General features: G+C 40.2%; 1 protein-coding gene across 3 annotated transcripts in view; it reads left to right on the top strand.

Moving 5' to 3' along the window:
• Window positions 1-10,646: 10,646 nt before the first annotated feature.
• TRPC7 (transient receptor potential cation channel, subfamily C, member 7) overlaps window positions 10,647-21,874 on the top strand; it is a 137,812-nt gene continuing 126,584 nt past the window's right edge. For all 3 annotated transcript variants that reach the window (XM_011935265.1, XM_011935264.1, XM_011935263.1), the window contains exons 1-2: window positions 10,647-10,864; window positions 18,625-19,402. In XM_011935265.1, the coding sequence (XP_011790655.1) occupies window positions 10,863-10,864; window positions 18,625-19,402 (780 nt within the window). In that variant the 5' untranslated portion in view covers window positions 10,647-10,862. The remainder of the gene's footprint in view (window positions 10,865-18,624; window positions 19,403-21,874) is intronic.

Below are 21,874 nucleotides of genomic sequence, written 5' to 3'. Positions count from 1 at the left end.
TAGAAAACATGGAGACTGTCTATAGCTAGTAGATAGGACTAAGAAAAATATATGTTGGCTTAAATCAAGCAATTTTATGTCCCTCTCCCTATTATTGATCTATTCTTTTTCACCCATTTCCAATTTGTTTTGTATTTTCTACGTTCCTATAAGGCCATCTGCTGCAGGTTGAGTAATCTGGAAACAGATGCAGAGTTGGACTTTGTAGTACAAGTTGTTTGTTTGCAATTATCATTGAGGAAGAGAAAAAGGAGGAAGAGGGATTGGGCAGAGGAAGAATGCAGGCCAGATCAAAACTTTGTCAACCTAACAGAGTACTCTAAAGTAACCATTGACCATTAAGAGAGCCTATGTCAAGCCAAAATGCCCAGCATACACACCCTTCACTCAGTCACCGACAGAGACTGCCCCAGCAAGAATGTGACCTCAGACAAGGTGAGTCTCTGAGCTGAGGTAGGATCTAAAGGAGCTGAACTATGGAGATGATCTGTGATACGATTACCTCCACTAGACAGCAAATCTTTCCTTGAGGGGGAAGCTGGGAGGTACATCAGAGTCTACCACAGTCCCCTTCCTTTTGGGCTTAGATCCACATTTGTGTATGTGATGGAAGATCAGATCCTCTAGATGTCTGGTGTGCCTCTCATTCTGACGGGAGACTTAGAAGAGAGATGTTGGTGAGATAAACAGTAGTGCCTAAAGCTGGAGTGGGTCTCAGGGTTCTACCTAATACTCATTATCTCCTTTCTTCCCTAGGCATTTTAAGTTCCATTAACTTTCAGTTACCACTTCTACTGGCCTGGCTGCCTTCTTGTTATTCTGACTCAGACCTTTAGTCCAAAGGACATGAGTCACTGGCCACCATGCTTCTTGGCTGCACTCACTGGGCCAGTCAATTTACAGTCAAAATTGGGAAAGTGGGTACTAAGTTAGGAGCAAGTAGATGGGTTAAGTTCTACACAAATTTCTCTCTGCCTCTCTTGTGCAATAACACCACCTCCTCCACCTTAATGACTGGAGTCAATTACCCTGCCAAGATAGTGACTTCTTCTTGCTTTTGGTCCCTGTACACAAGGAGATCAAAGTACCCAAGTGAAAACTAAAGCTTGTAATTCAATGGGACTTTTGCTATGTCCTCTTGGGAAAGTGTTATCCCCTTTGAAGACCAGGACTGTTAATCTAGCAGAACCCAGAATTATAGGGAAAGAAAACACAATGACCCTCAGTGAGTCATTAAGAGTGATAGTAAATGGGACCACTGCTGTTTTCATGCCTTAAGTCCTGTGTTCATGTAGTCTTCCTTCGGGGACACAGCACCATATAAAGATCATTTATTTGATGCAAATGCTGAATTTTAGACAATGGCACTCTGTGTAGAGTATTACCTCTGAGCCTCCAATGCTCTATCAGGCTAGTAGTTTCTGAGCAGAGTATATGATATGACCAATGAATCCTCTGGTTATAGACTCACTCATGAACTTCCTTTGCTATAAAGTACATCCCTTGGTCTGGTGCAATGTTATGCAGGATCCCATGCCAGTGAATCAAATACTCAATAAGCTTTTGGATACGGGTGCTGGCTGAGGTCATTTGGGCAGGAAAGGGAAACTAATACTCAGAATGCATGTCCATTCCTGTGAGACACGTGAAATTAACCACTAACCTTTGCAAGACAAAATGAGCCCAGCATCGTAAACCTGCCATCTAGAGGCCAGTTGTTCTTCCTGAGTGAGTAATGGTGTCATATTAACCTTGATCTCTGTTGCTGACATATTGAATATTCAGCAGTGACCATATCTAGATAAGCCTTGGTAAATGGGAGTCCAGGTTATTTGAGCCATGCAAATCCTTCATCATTGCTGCTGTCATTTTTGTATCCATTTGGCCAGCACTGGTGTGGCTGATGACAGGCTGGCTGATGTTGGCTGTGCAGGTCACTTTGTCTACTCAGTTGTTTAGCATCACTTCCATGATATATGCTATCTGGTGGGCACTAATATGTGATACAAAGATCTTCACAATTTGTATCCATTCACATATGTCTATTCACATGCCTCTACCTCACTTTCTTGTCACCAGTGTTCCATTCTTTCTCCCGCCAGATTTGCAACAAGGTGCAGGCCATTCATCACTGTCCGTGAGTTTGTATGAATTTAACCTCAAGTTAGCTCTCTTTCTTTGAAAGGAAATAAGCAGGTCCATTTCTCTGCCTTGGGAGGATTTCCTTGTCTTTCAAAACCATCTCTGAATGAGATTGATTGAATGAGATTTGAATAGCTGCCATTCATTTTAATTTGTACCCAAATACTAAGCCAACCTATCTATACGCCAAACTCAGGGTTTTTGTACTCCTTTACCTGGTGTATTAAGTTCTCCATATAGTCATAGATATGAGCTGAGGGAGGTATGCTGGTGCCACAGTGGTGGGTGCCATGCGGACTGGAGCCCCCTGTTCATGCTCAAGCTTGCTTGGGTTTTCTGGTCTACCCAGCCCTCAGTCCTAGATATACCACTTTCATTTTATAAGTAATTGTGCCCGGACTCAGTTGACTTTATAACATAGTATATCTGACAGGACCGAGCTCATAATGGACAGTTCTAGACATATAGTCACTTGGTTTCTTATGGTCAGGTGACCCACCTCTACTTGGATCCAGTAGCATGCCAGAAATTGTTGCAAAAGGTGTATAATTCTCCACTTCAAATGGATGGCCATGCTCCAGAACCTCAAACCCACATTTGATTCTCTCACTAGTCCTTGACCCAAACTATAAATGACATATTTGCCAACCACTGACAATCCTTTGGGAAATGACTGAGGAAATCATTACCATGTAAACAATCTAGGGTTCTTTCTCCTAGGAATTGGTCTACCTCTTCAATCCTCTCCAGGTTTGAAAACAAGATCAGATCCACAAACTGGCAAGGAATTATGACTTTTCTAATAGACTATATTTTTAGAACAATTTTGGGGTCACGGTGAAATTTAACAGAAAATACAGAGAGCTCCCAAATACCCCCAATCCCCACACATATACAGTCTCCTCTCGTTATAAACACCACACACTGGAGTGGTACATTTGTTACAATCACTGAATCTACACTGACAAATCATTACCACCCAAAGTCCACAGTTTACATTAGAGTTTATATTAGGGTGTTGTACACTCTACAGGTTTTGACAAATGTGTAATGCTATGTATCCTTTTTTTTCTTTTTTTTCTTTTTCTTTGAGATGGAGTCTTGTTCTGTTGCCAGGCCGGAGTGCAGTGGCATGACCTGGGATCACTGCAACCTCCGTCTCCCGGGTTCAAGCGATTCTCCTGCCTTAGCCTCCAGAGTAGCTGGGATTACAGGCATGTGCCACCGTGTGTGGCTAATTTTTGTACTTTTAGTAGAGACGGGGTTTCGCCATGTTGGTCAGGATGGTCTCAATCTCCTGACCTTGTGATCCGCCCGCCTCAGCTTCCCAAAGTGCTGGGATTAAAGGCGTGAGTCACGGCGCCCAGCCTGTATCCACTCTTAATTATAGTATCATACAGAGCCGTTTTACTGCCTTAAAAATGCTCTGTGATGTGCTTATTAATTTCTCCCTTCCCCCAACTGCTAACAACTACTGATAATTTTACTATCTGTACAGCTCATCCCTTTCCAGAATGTCATATAGTTGGAATCATACAGTATACAGCTTTTTCAGATTGGCCTTTTCATTTAGTAATACATATTTATGGTGTGGAATTACAACTTTTCATCAGAGTGACATCCTCAGCCTGCCAGTCATTCTTTCTTGATTTTTCTACAGGCACAAACTGAATAGTATCCTAGTCAGTTGCCTGTTTTTTCCCCTAGGGGTGCTATGTTCTACTAACCATTTTCATAACTCTGTGAGTTGTTTCCTTACCCTCCAATCTTGCTCATCATTACAATAATTGCAACAGTCTGGTTTAGGATGTTGAAGTACCTCCACCTGACCTCTATTGTTTCAGGGTTCTCTCATGCCCATTGTTACCAGTGAGTAAGTTCTGTAACAGACTATCCCACCATCAACCTTGGCTTAAAGAGAAGAACCATGAATGAAAATTTTAGTGATCCTGGTGAACATTTAGTCAGTGCATTTCTGATGCCTTTGGTAAAAAGATGTGTCCTCTGGACCCCATGAATATGATCACCTCAGGGACCTCCTAGCCAAACAGGATATATTGATTCTGGCATCCTCACACCTATAAGTTTTTCATTTCTTTCCTTCATCTTTTGCCATGAAAATTATGGCACTTCAGGTTTGTGTGATATGAACTATTGCTTTTTTTTTTTTTTTTTTTGAGACGAGTCTCGCTCTGTCGCCCAGGCTGGAGTGCAGTGGCCGGATCTCAGCTCACTGCAAGCTCCGCCTCCTGGGTTTATGCCATTCTCCTGCCTCAGCCTCCCGAGTAGCTGGGACTACAGGTGCCCGCCACCTTGCCCGGCTAGTTTTTTGTATTTTTTAGTAGAGACGGGGTTTCACCGGTTAGCCAGGATGGTCTCGATCTCCTGACCTCGTGATCCGCCCGTCTCGGCCTCCCAAAGTGCTGGGATTACAGGCTTGAGCCACCGTGCCCGGCCTGAACTATTGCTTTTTTATGTTTCCAGAGACCATCCTAGGAGTAAGTTCACACCATCCCCCAGAACCTTGCCAAGATGTTAAACCCTACAATGGAAGAGAACATTACCAAGTCAATAAACTCTTCACCATCTAATTTTTATTACAGGACCCCTTAGTCAAGCATCCTCATAATCCCATTCCAAATATTCTCCCCTGGCTTTTAATAATGTATGTTGGCTAGTTCCTACAGCTTTTTGGGGAAATTGTCCCTTTCCTGACTTAATCAGGTTTAGAACATCCTCTGCTATATTATGGGTCTATGGATATTAATGTCAACTCAGACCCTGTGTACAAGTTAACCTTAGTTACAGGCCTTGTGGGCAGGAAGGAAAGTAGTATCGGCCCTAGGCATGCATGTGTACCTAATGGGGGTGAGACCTATACAATGTATTCCAGCATGAGGTGACAGCTGCTAGCTCTTAATATGGATGGATGGACCATGTCTTCAGGCTCAGAGGGTTCAGAGGTACAGTTGACCCTCGAACAACACAGATTCTAACTATTGGGGTCCACTTATATGTATTATAGATTTTCTTCAACAAAACATAGCTCAAAAATATGGTATTCAGAGGATGTGAAGCCCACATATATGAAGGGCTGATTTTCCTATATGCAGGTTCCATGGTGACGACTGCAGGATTTGAGTATGAGATTTTGTATATTTGGGGGTCTTATGACGAATCTCTCTAGTGATTGAGGATCAACTGGGAAACAAAATTTTCTGAGACATCATGTAGATATCTCAATCTCTTTAGAGTTCTGTACTTTCTTAAGGTGATAATCTGACATGACAGACTATCCTTAGTTGGCTATTTCATTACCTATGAAATTCAGTCACTCTGAATATGATTTCCCAGGCTGAGACTTTGACTTTCTATATTCTCCCAACAGAGTTTTTAAGAGCTTCTTTGGCACCAAGATGTCCTCCAGCTTTTACACCTGGAATTCTATTGCCTATTAGGCATCCTCAGCTACTTATCTTTCTGTCGAATATAGGTGGCATTTAATGATAGCTATCCAAAGCCATTGTGCTTGTCATTATTATTTCTCTGGTGAGTTTCAAATGCACATTTCCCACTTACCAATGCATTCTCTTCCACAAGCATAACATCCCAATTCACCACAGGTGAAAACTTGACCATCACCTTGTTTCATGGGCCATCTGAGCTCCATCTATGATCAGTGATACGGTCAGCGCCAACTACATGGTGGCAATCCAGCTCAAACATGCCATCGTATCACCTAGTTTCTCAATTCATTCCTGATATCAATGAATACAGGTTAGGTTTTTCAGCAGTAGACACTGATACAGAGTTTAAGGTGAAAAATATTTACTAGGGATCAACATTTTTAAAAGGAAAAGAGAGGAAGCAGTATTGGGGAGAGGAAGAAATCAAACTATGATAATGCAGGTAGTATAGCAGCAAGCCCTGGAAAGAGTATTGTGCATAAGCATGTTCCTGAAATGTTCTGTATTCTCTCACCTTGCTCAGTCATAAAATATAGTCTATCCTGCAAAGGGTGTGGCCCGGGTAAGATGGCTCTTTGTTCCTGAGGGAGACCCTGAAGGATATGGCAGCTGGAGGCTATCCGCTGACTGCCATTCCTACACACTTCTTTAATTGAAGGAGGGTTTCCATTCTGACCACACCATCTTAAATCTTTCTTATGCTTTTAAGACAGAACACAAATGTCTGAGTCTGTTTGCTGCTGCTGTAACAGAATACCACAGACTCAGTAATCTATAAAGGAAAGAGATTTATTCGTCTAATAATTCTGAAGGCTGTGAAGTCCAAAATCAAGGGCTACATCTGGTGAGGGATTTTTTTACTGTGTCATAACAGGGCAGAAGGCTCCACATGCAAAGGATCATCCCTTGGTGAAAGGCAAAAGGGTAAGCTCAAGAGACAGAGAAGGAGGCTGGACACCCACAATAACCCACTCCCAATATAAAGGTGTTAATCCATTTATGAAGGTGAAGCTCTCATAACCTAATCACCTCTGAAATGTCCCACCTCTTAATACCATTAAAATGATAATTAAATTTCAACATGAGTTTTGGAGGAGACATTCAAACAATAGCAATCAATAAATATTTCATATGGGTTTCAGTTTGCTTTTGTAAGAAAACTTTAATAGGTTACAAGCCAATTATAGCTTGCATAAGTCCTGCAAAAGCATAACCGTTGAAATCTGCAAAGTTATAGCCCAAACTGAAAGATGAATAATTTTTTCATAAAACACATAAATATGAATAGAATTAAATTAGCATCATTCTTATAATCACTTTGAGACATAGTACTATTTCCAGTCACTCCCTGTTTGTAAATAAAAACACAATTTTTCATCACTTGAGAACAGTCTAGAGCACAAAATTTTTCCCCAGATTTTGTGCTCACTCAAAAGAAGCTTTACAGTGATGCTGTCATTAATCAAAATGAGAGAGATCTACTTTATAAGTGGGTTCAGCATAGTGGCTTCTAGCAATTTCAGCCAGAATTTTTCTATGGAAACTGATTTACATTAATTCCTTAAATCTAATGCCTAAGAAGTCTGCTCAATATATTTCTATCTAGGAGAAAGAACCAGACCTGACTAGTAACCACACAAAGTTGCACAGACTTAAGGAACATTCTGAGAGAGGAAAAAAAGGGGAAATGGTCTCCCAAAAAATTCATTTATTTGAAATAAACCTACATATTCATGGCTTTGGTTTCTAAAACAACCTAGTCATTCAATGGACAATAAATAGCAGTGTTTCCCCAAAGTGTGATTTATGAATCATCTGCATCAGAATCACTTTAGGTTCTTAAGGAGATAAAGTACTTATTTTTCTAGGGAACCAGAAATTTGTATGTTTATATTTTTAACAGGTTAGTTAGATGATAATGGAGCACACAAAGTCTGAGAACCATGGATCAATAGTATGTTCACTGTTCAGTCACAGGGTGAGTTGTTAAGCAATAGCGAAAGCTGACATAGGCTGAGCTCTATGTGTCAGGCTCTGCTGTAAGCTCTTTGTGTGTGTTGTCTCATTTTATCTTCACTATAATTCTACAAGTAAGAAACTGTTGTTACTTTCCTCTCACAGGTGATAAAACTTAGGTACACACTTGGAGAATAGGAAATTTGGGATTAAAACACAGGACATTTGACTAGAAGCTGTACATACTCTTAACCACTAAATTCTACTGTGAGCCTATGTCTGGTTGAGACTGGGAGATGCAAAATTCAAGTCCTTATGCAGGAAATTAGACATCCTCTAGTCCAAAAGCTGAGCATCTTCTGAACTTTCACTGTTGATAGTGAAGTTCTGATTACTTCTGTGTTTTACATATTGAAAATGATAATTTGATATGGATTCAACATTTTTTCAGATTACAAGTATTTGCCCCGTTGAACCAAATATCTGTGTATGATATGCTCTGGAAATGATAAAGTACTCTAATTATAAGATCTTGAGGACTGGATCCTTGGCAAAATGTCATCTTATCACTGTTGAAGAGCTGTCTGGCCTGACTCTGACTTGTCTTCAATTAATGAATACATCTAGAAAATAATTAGCTCATTTCTTTTCTCTCTGTTATATATACATAAATATACACACACATATATATATGAGAGAGAGTATATACACACGCACACACACACACACACACACACACACACACTTGACTGTCATACCATCATTGGCACAACTTTCTAAAATATGGTTTAATTTTTTAAATAAGCTTATCAATATTGAAAACAAGGACATTATTCATGTCAGAGTTTTATGAAAATACACTCTTGGCTGTTTATTAAAAACAGAATATAATGAGACTTCAATTCCATCATCAACTAAAAGCCACAAACCAGTATTCTTTTAAAAGTATTGTATGATTAAGAGTTATCTCATTCTACACTACTTCACTAATCATGATGATGAGGATCCCAAAATCCTTTTGATAATATCAAAAGGATATTATCACTTGTCAGAGCCAATCTTCTAACTTTTTAGTTGTGTAAGACACTTTTATCAGCTTCACATTTGTATTTTGTTCCACACTTCATTGCAATACTAAACAGCTCTTAATTCATTAGCATTTTATTCAAATGCATTAAATCTACTTGTTTCTGATTCTAATAAAAAATAAAATTTCTGTATCCTTCAAGCCTGTAATTTTTTTAAAGAAAGTCTTAATTTTAGAAAATTTCTTTTTAGAATGGTATTTTATCCAACAAATCATAATTATTAATATTGTAAACTTGTGTGGAGGCTTATAAGAATAAAATTCATTTATTGCTAGTCTTTGGAGGGTTTTGTTGTTGTTGTTGGTTTCTTTGCTTTTCAAGACAGGATCTCACTCTGTCACACAGGCTGGAGTGCAGTGGCATGATCTTAGCTCACTGCAACCTCAGCCTCCTGGGTTCAAGTGATCCTCATGCCTCAGCCTCCCAAGTAGCTGGGACTACAGGTTCATGCCACATTTCCCAGAACTAGAGAACTACCTTAACTTCTCTTGAGCAAGCAGAAGAGAAAACTTTCAAACTGGGTCAAGCATTGTGGCTCATGCCTGTAATCCCACCCCTTTGTGAGGCTGAGGCAGGAGAATAGCTTGAGCCTAGGAGTTCGAGACCAGCCAAGGCAACATAGTAGGACCCTATCTCTACTAAAAAATTAAAAATCAGCTAGCTCTGGTGGTATGTGCCTGTATAGCTACTTTGGAGGGTGAGGGAAGAGGATCACTTGAGCTTGGGAGGTCAAGGCTACAGTAAGCCATGATTGTACCACTGTGAGACCCTGTCTCAAATTTTTAAAAACTTAAAAGGAACATTCAAACTTATCATGCACATCTTAAGTGTGAGTTCTTTGGGGTTATTTGTATATGATTTTTCAATTAACTATCACCACAACAATTGGTAAAAGATATTATAAACCCTATTATTACCCACCATTCACATATGAGAAGACTGAGATTCAATGGGTTTAGTGTCATGTCTAAAGTCACACAGTTAATAAGTGAATCAAAATCCCAAGGTCTTTTCCCACATATCACGTTATATCCAGAGAAAATAGTAGTAGCATATTAATCAACCAATGAAATCTCATTTGGATGTAAAACTAGAATGGTCATGTGTACATTATAAGCAACTCTTTATCCCTAAGTATTGTACGTGCACACAGCAGCAGTTTTACAGAGTGTCAGTTATTAAGCCATGCGTTGATTTCAGAGAATAACCACTCTGATTTATTGGTCAGTTACCCAGGTAGATTGTAGAAGCAATTGTGATTTTTCTTACACAGGCAATATTTCAATTAAGATGGTTTCTCTCCAATGATATCATTAAAGTATCTCAGTGTTTAAGAATCATAGACCATTTGGTAACATAGTAATTGGTGAGTGTGGGAACTGTTAGGGAAACGGTATTTTGGATTGAGAATTTCCTTTCAAAAAGTGGAAAGTTGCAAATGAAACCTAATCCTTTTAGTCTTGTTACTAATGTGAGACTTGCTCTACCCCACTGAACCAAAATAGTAAAGTTGGAAGATACATCACTCACAGAAGACAAAGTGTGGTGTGGTGATGAGACTTATGAAAGAAAACTACTTCTATCGCTCTTTAGACTTCTCTGGTTTTAGTTTTCTTTTTAAACCCCTCCCTCTGTAAACACACAGACACAACAGGTAGGAAACCAACTCATTCCTCATTTGTTTAAACCAATGAGTATTCTGCCTCAGAAACCAGAACATGCTGCCTTATATAACGAGGTGTGTGTGTGTGTGTGTGTGTGTGTGTGTGTGTGTGGGGTGCTATTCTGGGACAGAGGAAGGGGCAGGTAGAAATCCTGAGGAGCTATGGTAGGAAGAAAGAGTTGCTACCTCCCTTTCAAGCCACGTCGGGAAGAGGGGGTGGGGACTATACCAACACATCACCACGCCGCATGCCACTCTCACACACAGATGCTTCTCCGTCATGTTCTCTGGGAAATTTCCCCCCGATTAGGAAAAGGACAGTAACACGGTTCTGCCTCGGAAGGAGAGTTTTTACCATTGCAGCACAAAGAACAGCGGAGCGCGCTTTCACATCATTGCAACTCCACTCACTTGACCAGCTCTATACTTCAGCACCACGGAGAGCGGTACACCCTTGGCTGCCACCCATGGGGAGCCAGCTTCCCGCAACTCAGCACCGGATTCCGGTCATCTAGAGGAGGAACAAGCCTGCGTATTATACCCTCAATGTAAGCAGCTATGATGGTTCTTTCATATTGATCTTTTTTTCCAGTAGAGGTTGTGTTCTCGCTAAAATACGGAATTGAACTTTTATTTATCAGCCTTCTTCCTCTAGTGCACTGCTTAGATTTTTAGATAGAGCTGAGGTCTTTCTTATTTGTTGAGTTGGTAGAAGAAATTTTTTTCTTTCATTGAATGTCTAAGTTTTCAAAGCCATTTAGAAATAGACAACTCATCTCAGTAGCCTATTCCTTTTGTGCTAGAGTAATACAGTTTTATTCCTAGAAGAATGGGTATGTGTTGTCTCTTCTTTCCTTCACTACTGACAGCTTTCTAATGTATTTATGTGGTTGTATATATCATAATATAAATACGGGGTTGAGAGAAGGGAGAGGGTTATATTCTAATAAGCAGCCACCATTAAAGAACTACAGGTGGCAAAAAAGAAAATTGTCATTTTTCTTTTTTTCTTGCTGAAAATATGATCTGAGCTATATATCTCCTTCAGACATCCATTTCAAAATAACAAATATGCTCCTAATGAAAGAGTTGTAATCTAGGCAGAGCTTTGAAACTCTGAATCTCAGAATCTCCCCTTTAAGTTTGAAGTTGTAAATTCACTTACCTATGATTGAGTAGACACAACCAAAATGCTATTGCTATTAATTGTAATTTAAAGACATAATGGATTCAGGGTAGATTCAGAAAAGGCAATAATGATCGACCCTGCCTGGTGGCACTCAGTGAATTTTTGCCTCAGAATGCCACCTGCTGGTGAGTCCTATTTCTGAAGCACCAGGCACACATCAGATTTATGAATGAATTCACATTAAATCCAGAATATTCATTACGGATGTGGTGCAAATCCAATCTCCAAGATCTTTTTAACAATGATATTGATTCAATTATTTAAAAACTTACCAAAGTTCTATGTCACAATTGCCTTTTCATAAATATTTATTTCCAAAAACACTTGCTCCTAAACTTAGGGGCATGTAGACTAGATAACTCCTTTAGGCAGTAATTAACCCAGAAAAAAATCAGAACTATGTGGAGCCTTGTTGAGGCTAATTGCAGAATGTATGTGGTATCTTGGATGAGAGCTACCAGGAGCTCTTGCTTAGTAAAAGCAATCAGCATTTCCCTCCATATAAATATTCAGCATGTTACTTTTGTTTTTAGTATTGTCATTTCACAATGTAAGGACCTCTCTTTCTCGGTAGTAGATGTTTATTTCAGACTCTTATCACAGAGGTCGGTGAAATCATCAAAAGGTTACACATATCTATTTTATTTCAAGAAAAATCTTTCTAAAACATAAAACTATCAAAACTTGTTTCAGCTCCACCTGGAGCTATACACAATGAGATACAGACATCCAGTTTCATAACTTCCAACTTCCAAAATAGGAAAATAAGGATTTTAAAAGTAAAAAGAAAAATAGAAGCACATATAAAACACTAGTTATATTTGGATAGGTGGTACCTAGGGCAGTTTGAAAAAACTGAGGATAACTTCTTCTCTAAATGATGTTACTTGGTAGAAAATAAATTACTAATAGAAACATTTATTAACACTCAGGAACACTAGACAATATTTTTATTCCAAGATGCAATGGAAAAACCATCCCACATTAGTAGAATTATTTGGAAAGTATATCTTAATGTAACACATTTTAATGAGTAGAAGAAGGATACTTTGCTTGTTTCCTGTAGGATTAACTGGTAAAATGTATGAACTCGTGTATATCATGGAGGTAGTTAGGTGGGTATCTTTTTTTCTTTATTTAAAGTACATATGTTTTACAAGCAAATTATTATCAGTAGCTTAGGTGGGAACTTAAATGCCTTAAACTCACAATTAATATAGTTGTAATAAGCTAAAATAGAGCTAATAATATGCAATGTCATTAGAGCACTTACAAGGTGATGATAAATAGTTTACGCTCACTATCTCACCTCAACTTCAACAGAAAAAGGAAGGTGATACCTAGAAATAAGTTGGATGCTTTTGAAAATATGTAAAAGTTTTCATTAGTAGTATGAAGAAGTGAGAATGTCTCAATTTTCTGCCTCAGTCACCAAAGGATGTCATATGCCTTCTGATATTAGCTGCTTCATCTAGCAGCTTATGGGCCATAATTTATAGTGGAGCTAATTAGAAACTGATTTTACTTAGGAATTCATACCTTATTTTAAATGTTGTCAGTCATAAGTAGGAAATAACAGTTACAGAATTATATGGCTCCTATATTTTGTGAGAAGGAAGATGCTGGTAAACACCAACAGCTTCAATGTACTGATCTTCTTAAATGACCAACACAGATTCAAATATTTAGGAATGAATTAAGTTGGTTGACCAAGCACCATGTGCCAGGTGTCAGGAGTATAGGGCACCAAGTGCATATGCCATATACACAAGTATTCCCTACCCTCAAGGATCTTGAACTCTAATGGAAAAAGTTATAGTCTAAAGAAACTCAGAAAAAAACAAAAACAAAAACAGAAAGACAGAAAGAAGATGGCTGGCAGTGGCATACTAGCCAAAAGCACAGACTTTCAAAGCACACAGACTAGACCCCTAACAGTGAGTCTACCACTGGCATGTTGTGTAGCTTCAGAAAAGTGGTTAATTAATTTGACCATCACTTCATCGTCTGTTAAATGGGAATGACAATAGCACCTAAACCATGTAATAGTTTGTGAGAACTTAAAATGATAATGCATGTTCTCAAATGTGTCGTGTTCGCTATACATTTCTAATCATCTTTGCTTAATGATTTATGTACTTACCTCCTTTTTTATATGTTTATATTTACAATTCATTCATCATTACATTGCCGTTTTTCTTTACAGTCTGGCATTATTGTGTTGAGTACCTATAACATTAAATTTATCTTTATATCTTATTTGAAAAATAAATGAATAAATAAATATAAACGACAATGCACATAAATTACTCAGCATGTAGCTGGCATGTGGTTAATGTGAAACAAATGTTAATCACTATGATTAAATAGTCATTTAGGAAAATAGCTAAGCTTATCAGAAGATAATTTATTTAAAACAGTAATTTATGTAAAGCAGTTAGGACAGTGCCTACATGGTAAATGTGTAATGTATGTTAAATATAACTATTGTATAGTCATTTAGAAAAATAGCTAAGCTGAGTATATCAATGTACAGTAAAATGTGAGACAATTCTAATAATTGTGTACTTAAGTGCATTGATAGGTAAGATTTTGATCATTACTGTCATGGACATTTGTATAAAGTGTTACGGTATCCAGGGCATTTGGTAGACATTATTTAATCTTCACTGTGCTCCTGGGGAACATGAGGAATGGGCTTTATCACTCCCGTTATTTTGGCAAGAGAACTGTGGTTTAGAAGAAGACTCCAAATAACTTGACTATTTTATCACTGTTGCTCTAGACTAATACTCAGAAAACGTACTCTTGGGAGAAGATGCACAGAGCAAAGCTGGGTTTTCCTGGATGTTTGATCTGACTCCTAGATTCTGTTTGGTTCTATTTCCAGTAGGGGAATATTACAGGCTGAACTGATTTTAAGATTGGATAATTTCCAAAGAGACCTTTGATGCATGTAGCAATTTTAGAAAAGGACAACAAATATCTCTAAAAAGACATTTTGATTAAGTGGCCTTTTCTTCTTCAGTAATTAAGCAGTTTCTGTCTCCAAAAGGCTTTATGGCCATGCTCATGTGCAGCTGGACTTAGGGCACAAGATTCATACTTTTCGTGGATCAATGACATCTGGCTTCCTTCAGACTGGCTGATGCATCTGTAAGAGCAGCTTGATAAAAATAGCAACTGAAGGATCAAGAGGGAGTTTAATAATCAGTCCTCCTCTCATATATGGTTTTGTTTCCACTGGAATCCTTCTTCCGAATGACATCAAATGTCAATTGTATGCATTTCTGGAAAATGTAAAACATAGTATCTAACTGGGGTATTTAATCACTCATTATCTCAATAACACATGCAAACAAATATGCATTGTGTTCAAAGTTCACTTTTAAGAAAAATACTAAAATAAGGCAATCAAATTCCAAATGCATTTTAGGGAGATTCATTTTGCTTATCATTGGCCCTAAAACTGTGATAGAATCACCAGAGTTCAGCAGGGCAGCACATCTGATTCATGAGTGTGAGCTTTGGCCACCGACTATTGTGAGCTGTGTGACTTTATCTGACACATCATCTTTTGTGGATTCTTTCCAACCCAAGTGATATATATAGCTAAAACATGAATATCTGTGATATCAAGATTAAACAGCAAGGATATGGTGACTGAATATATTCACAAGTGCATAAATGTTTAAAAAGCATCATTAGTGGGATATTAGGGTAAGAGGTAGTCAGAGCTAATAAAAAGCCCACAGTGAGGTTAAAAGGCCTCCATCAATATCTGCATCAATTCTCATGGCTTCATAGTCTATTGTGAAGCCCCTCGCATTGGACGCAATTTCACTGAGTAGCACATGCCATTATCTGCTTATATGCATACATGACTCTAAGGCTCATAAGGTTTCATTTTTAATGCTAAATTCTGCTAGGAAAGGAGCAGAACCGACAATTTTGTAAGCATCCAAATGTGTTTCAAGGCTGAGGTTTTAAAGGCTGCAAAAGAGTCTTGTTTATTTCTTACTACATCCGGGTGTCTGCTTTCAAGGTCATTCAGAAGAATGCATGTCAAATGGTGAGGACATTTTAACATCTGCCAAGTACTAGCTATACACATATATTGTTTTCTTTGATAAAACATAGTTATTATAGAAACATCAAGATTTATATGATGCCCTACCCTTGTGCAGAAATTATTTGTCCAAAGTCTTAGGACCTAAGATTTAGTCTTTTCACTTGGCCTACCAGAGTTTCTTCACCTAAAAGATAAGAATGCTAATACTTTGCTTTTTATGTTTTGTTTTGTAATGAGTGGAATGAATAAACAATGCTTGAATATCCTTTAAGTTTGTAGGCTGCAGTGTCTGTGATATTCACATGGACTCTGAATTTAGATTGGGTACTTATGTGTTCCTTGTGAAATATTTCTCTGCTATGACTTGGTTCAGTAGTCATTAAATTTCCTTTGAGTTAATCTCTCCATGGCTTGTTGCTGTGTAATAGTCGGGTATCCTTGACCTTGTAGTCTGACCTATTCTCCCTCTTGAGCAGACCTCTAATGGAAAAGTGACGTGGAATCAAGCTGTAGTGCCGGCTTCTTCTTAGACAGCTGCTGTTTCGTATCTGACACACTGCTCAGATGCTCTTGAGTGTAAACTGCTTTTTCTCAGGTTGAGTTGTGACGGCTAAGTCTAAAAAAGTGTTTCTGAGAGAAGTAGAAGACTATTGTAGGACAGGCTGAGTACTTCCATGAAAAAGGTTATAATCAGTCTTCCTCGGGTTCAACTGCTACCTGTGTGCGTGTGTGCCCAGATGACAGGCCTTGAAACTGAGTCCATTACATCTCCTGAAACAAAGCCTCTTGGGAATACAAGTGGGGTAACTGCTTAGCTTTCAACTCAGTAACTTTCTCTTTCTGAAAACCCTATAATAATAAGTGCCTGCACACTATTTGTGAATCTTTCTCTCCTGTAAATGTTTCTCTGGGATTCCTAATCCACAGTCTGCCTTTGGTACCAATGAACAGACTGTCTCTGGAATGATGGCATTGTTGAAAAGAATGGGCTCAGAAGGATCTCATGAACTTGAATTCTGACAGTCTTTTCCCCAGCAATCTTTTATCAAAGTGCACATTTAAAAAGTGGACGGTGGTTCAGACGCTCTTCCTAAAGGTGTACAGAGCTCTCTATTAGGATTTATCACCCACGGTTGCCTTTTGAGGGAGTTGCCCATAATTATTCTTTTTATTTTGTGCAGATAAAGAAGTTGCTCCACTGTATAATTTAGCAGTTTTTCCCAAGGGAAGTGTGACTCAGCTCCAGGCAGGATTAGAGTACCAAGATCTGATCCCCATTCTTTGCTTTATACCAGACATACGGCCCCCAAGGAACTAAAACCAAAAATGTTTGAGCAGGTTGAGCAGGTCAACAGGTAAAATGAGCAGAAAACTAAATGAAGTCCTCAATTTAAACATTCACAAGGCTAATTGCATGACTTTTTAAAATCTCAAAACATTGGATTTAATTTTAAAGCCTTTCTCTGTAATCATTTTTGTTTGATTATTTTTTAAAAATGGCTAAAGTGAAATATTAAGTATTGTTTATGCATGAAGACATAACAAATTTTTAAAAAAGACAATTCTCTGGGACCATGGAAAATAGTTAAAAACCAATATCCAAGTACTTACTCTTTAAAAAAGATACACTTTTGTTAATATTTATGCCATTCTAATATTCTCTGAATAATGTGAGTGGAGGTAGAGTAGAAAAGAAAAGTAGAAAATACAGGTAGAACCAATTGGAGAATCAACAACATTTAAGATGTCAAAGTTGGTAGAGGCTTAGGAAACATCTGGTCCAGCTCCTCTATTCCATAGTTATCTGAGATCTAGAAGCTGGGACCTGCTCAAGGTCTCAAGCCTGGCTAGAGGTGGCATATCCCCAACTTGAGCTTAAATTACACAGTAGCTGTTATTGTCTCTAGTCTGCTGTTTCAACACCTTGGCAATGTAAGTTTGGGTAACTTACATTGTCCAAGACTGGCAAATGGTGGAGCCAGGATTCCTACTCTAAACCTCCTAACTCCAAAGTCTGCCTTTCAGCCTCTCTACTCTTAGTATCTTCATCTGAGGATGAGGATAATAATAGCACCTTCCTCATAGATTTGATGCAAGAATTATACAAGTTAATATATGTGAAGCTCTTAATATAATACCTGGCATATAGTAGGTGCTTAATAAATGTTAACTGCTATTATTAGTAGCATGAGTATTAAGCTCTACACTAGGCCACACTGGAAACAGCAATAAGTAAGGGGACCCAGCATGTAACTTGAGCTATTTCTTCCATCCATATAAAAATCCAGGCTCAATATTAAGAAGCTAAGGCTGAATTCTCTCAGAAGGGTTGCTTCAGTGGCCATCAGCAAGTGGTAATGGTTCTAGTCCTGCTTCCTGCCACATCTTGCCCTTTAATAGGTGCTTAGGTTGCGTGTGGACCAGAAAGCACTGTCCCCATAGAGAATAGCACAGAATGTAGAAACAGACACGTGTGGCATGCATGCATGTTGCTGCAGTTTTGCCATGGTGCAGGAGCTCATTCAAGGGGAGACATCTGAACCGAAGGCAGCCGTATTTGTGATGGCCAACTCTATGGCACAGCCCTTGGAGAGCTGGGCATAAAAAGAGGCAAGAGGGAACAGAATAAAACCTACGTTGACTTACACTTTCTACACACAAATTACCTCATTTAATCCTCCTACAGACTCTGCAGCACATGTAAATTATCTGCGTTGAGCAGATTGGAAAACTGAAGCACCAAGGGGATTAGTGGCTCTCTCAATTTTATACAAATGGAAATAAAACCAATAGCCTTCAGCCATACCACCATCCCACGCCCATCCTCCATCTCTTATTAGGGTCCTTCTAAATCCATTTTTCAGCTCTGCCACCCCGTCTCCACCCAAGGCATATAGAATCTTGATGATTCAGACAATGATTTGTAAGACTGCACAATTCCTCATAAGATTCCAAGCATGATATTCTTTGTGTATCTCAACCATTGTGTGCTCTACTGCTAGGGAACCCGCAGGAAAGTAACCAGGCATCTTTGCCTTGTCCCATAGGTTGAGGAGCAGCACCTTCAAAAACATGCAGCGCCGGCACACAACGCTGAGGGAGAAGGGCCGTCGCCAGGCCATCCGGGGTCCCGCCTACATGTTCAACGAGAAGGGCACCAGCCTGACGCCCGAGGAGGAGCGCTTCCTGGACTCAGCTGAGTATGGCAACATCCCGGTGGTCCGGAAAATGCTGGAGGAGTCCAAGACCCTCAACTTCAACTGCGTGGACTACATGGGGCAGAACGCGCTGCAGCTGGCCGTGGGCAACGAGCACCTAGAGGTCACGGAGCTGCTGCTAAAGAAGGAGAACCTGGCACGGGTGGGGGACGCGCTGCTGCTGGCCATCAGCAAGGGCTACGTGCGCATCGTGGAGGCCATCCTCAACCACCCGGCCTTTGCGCAGGGCCAGCGCCTGACGCTCAGCCCGCTGGAACAGGAGCTGCGTGACGACGACTTCTATGCCTACGACGAGGATGGCACGCGCTTCTCCCACGACATCACGCCCATCATCCTGGCGGCGCACTGCCAGGAGTATGAGATCGTGCACATCCTGCTGCTCAAGGGCGCCCGCATTGAGAGGCCCCACGACTACTTCTGCAAGTGCACTGAGTGCACCGAGAAACAGCGGAAAGACTCCTTCAGCCACTCGCGCTCGCGCATGAACGCCTACAAAGGACTGGCGAGTGCCGCCTACTTGTCCCTGTCCAGCGAAGACCCTGTCCTCACCGCCCTGGAGCTCAGCAACGAGTTAGCCAGACTAGCCAACATCGAGACTGAATTCAAGGTAACTCTCCCACTTAGTACCCTGCAGGCAGGTTGCCCAAGGGGCTCTTGCGCGTGTGTCCAGTGCGAAATGGGTTGTCTTCAAATCTAAGAAAGAGGGAAACCTCGGGATCTTACTAGGCAGGCCCAGGGGAGGAGGGGAACACATCTCACCTGTCAGAGGTAGGCCTGAGGAAAAGCAGCCCTCTGGGTGAAATGTTTTAAACTACATAAATGCGGTAAGAAGCGACTTGAGTACAAATCCATGCAGTAAAAGACCAGTGCAGGCAGGATTATGTTGTGGTTCTGATGTCAATGCCTTAGCTCTGCCTCAGGGAGCTCAGGAGTGTCTAGGATACCTAAGGACCTGTGGTTATTTCCTAGTGCAAGGCTTAGACTTCTTGATTGTTTCACCTATGTGGCTTTGATTTGTCTTGTTCACATCTCTGTCTCATCCTGGAATGTTTTGATCAGTCTCAGTCTAACAGGAAGACCTGGCTGCAGCTTTTCTTAAACCTGGGAAGCTCTTGCCATTTTCTTGTCAATGGGCTGAGGAGGAGGTTTAGGAAAATAAAAATGAAACCGTCTCTGTAGAGTTGAGTTTGTCAACCTAGTAGATGAGCCCAGGTGAAAGCGCTGTAATTCAATCACCCTGAGAACACCTTGACCTGCCAGGCCAGCCTAGAGGATGGAAACCCATCTCCAAAGTGCATTTTTCAATAGCAGGCCTGTGCTTTTTTTGTCAACTGACATTCCACCTGAAAGAGAAAACTTCCTAAAGTAGGAAATTCTTTTCACACAGTGTTTAATAAAAATAAGAGCAATTTTTTTTCTTTTTTGAGATGGAGTCTCGCACTGTCAACCAGGCTAGAGTCCAGTGGCATGAACTCAGCCCACTGCAAGCTCTGCCTCCTGGGTTCAAGCCATTCTCCTGCCTCAGCCTCCCAAGTAGCTGGGACTACAGGTGCCTGCCACCATGTCTGGCTAATTTTTTGTATTTTTAGTAGAGACGGGGTTTCACCGTGTTAGCCAGGATGGTCTCGATCTCCTGACCTCATGATCTGCCTACCTCAGCCTCCCAAAGTGCTGAGATTACAGGCATGAGCCACTGCGCCCAGCCAAGAGCAAATATTTAGTGGGCAGTTATTGTGTGCCTAGCACTAACCACCTTATCTATACGATCTTATTTAATCTTCTCAGCAACCAGATGACTTTCATACTGTTACTAGCCTCATTTTATATGAAGGCACAGAAGTAGACAGAGGATCATATAGCCAGTAAATAGCAAAACCATTGTTCTAATCTATGCACTCAGACCCCAGAGTCAACTCTTAGCCACTTCAGGAAACTGAGGGCCAGAGTCTTGCTTGTATATCAGGCTTTTCAGGTTTCACTTGTTTTTACATGAATGATAAAGGATCCTCCACTGCAGAAGGTATAGCTGGAAGAGTAGGAACCACAACTGGGCTCATTATTTCTCATCCTGCCATTCAACCACAGACTATCATGTGCTACATGCCATGCAGAGGTATTGCACACAGAGCTGTTACCGCAAGTGAAAACTTCATGATCCAAACTAGATGTCATTGGAGGAGCTGCCTGGTATGGCACACAATTATACGGCCAAGAATGGGTACCAGCTCATAGAAAGGAAGGTTCTCCTGGGCCGCATTTTTCAGGGAGGGCTCAAAGGAGATGTAATTGGGTTGGGCCTTAATGGGTAGGAGTGGTTGGGTCATTAGGAAGAGAGAGTAGGCATTTGGAGGAGGTAAGTGAAGATAAGGTCCAGAATGGGCCAGAGTAGGGAGGGTGAGTAGTTCCATGTGACTCAAATACAAGCTTCCTGTAGGCCATTCAGGAGGAATGCTGAAGAGATCAGTTGGGGAAGGATCTTAAAGGACCCAGCAGGTCAGGCTGAGCACTTTTAAGGTTGTCTTGTAGGAAAGGGAGAGCGGTGGAAAGTTTGTAATTAGGGAACTAAAGTGATGAGAACTAGAGTTTGGGAAATTAATTTGTCTGGTAAATAAGATGAATTGGAGAATTTGGAGTGTGAGGCACTGGGACTGAAGAGGGAGAAAATTTTGTTGTATGTAGGTGAGGTCATGGACGCCTCTCTGTAGGAAGACGCTCATGCCATAAGCCAGGGACAGAAAGGCCAGGCCAAGAGGAGGTTGCAGGGCCCCACAAATTGGGACTAGATAAGAATTCTTTAAGAAGTTTACTTTATGTCATCTGTCCTCCATCTGAGACCCAACCACTAAATTGAAGCCACTTCTCTAAATCCTACATTGTATGGTCTCATCTGAAAAACTTGGTGGATATAGAGGTAGAGATTACTGAAAGAAACTCTTAAGGAATATAGCCTCTTTTTTTCTTTTTTTCTGTACAATAAACCTTACTCACCAACATTAAGGTCAAGGATGTGCTGAGGAAAATTGGTTGAACTTTGCTTGTTGCACAGTCTTCGGACCTATTCTGCATTGGCCATGTGAAA

The sequence above is a fragment of the Colobus angolensis genome, unplaced genomic scaffold (assembly GCF_000951035.1).
Source record: "Colobus angolensis palliatus isolate OR3802 unplaced genomic scaffold, Cang.pa_1.0 Scaffold142, whole genome shotgun sequence".
NCBI lineage: Eukaryota > Metazoa > Chordata > Mammalia > Primates > Cercopithecidae > Colobus > Colobus angolensis.
Note: the sequence above shows the minus strand (reverse complement) of the source record. Positions and strands in the feature narration are given on the sequence as shown.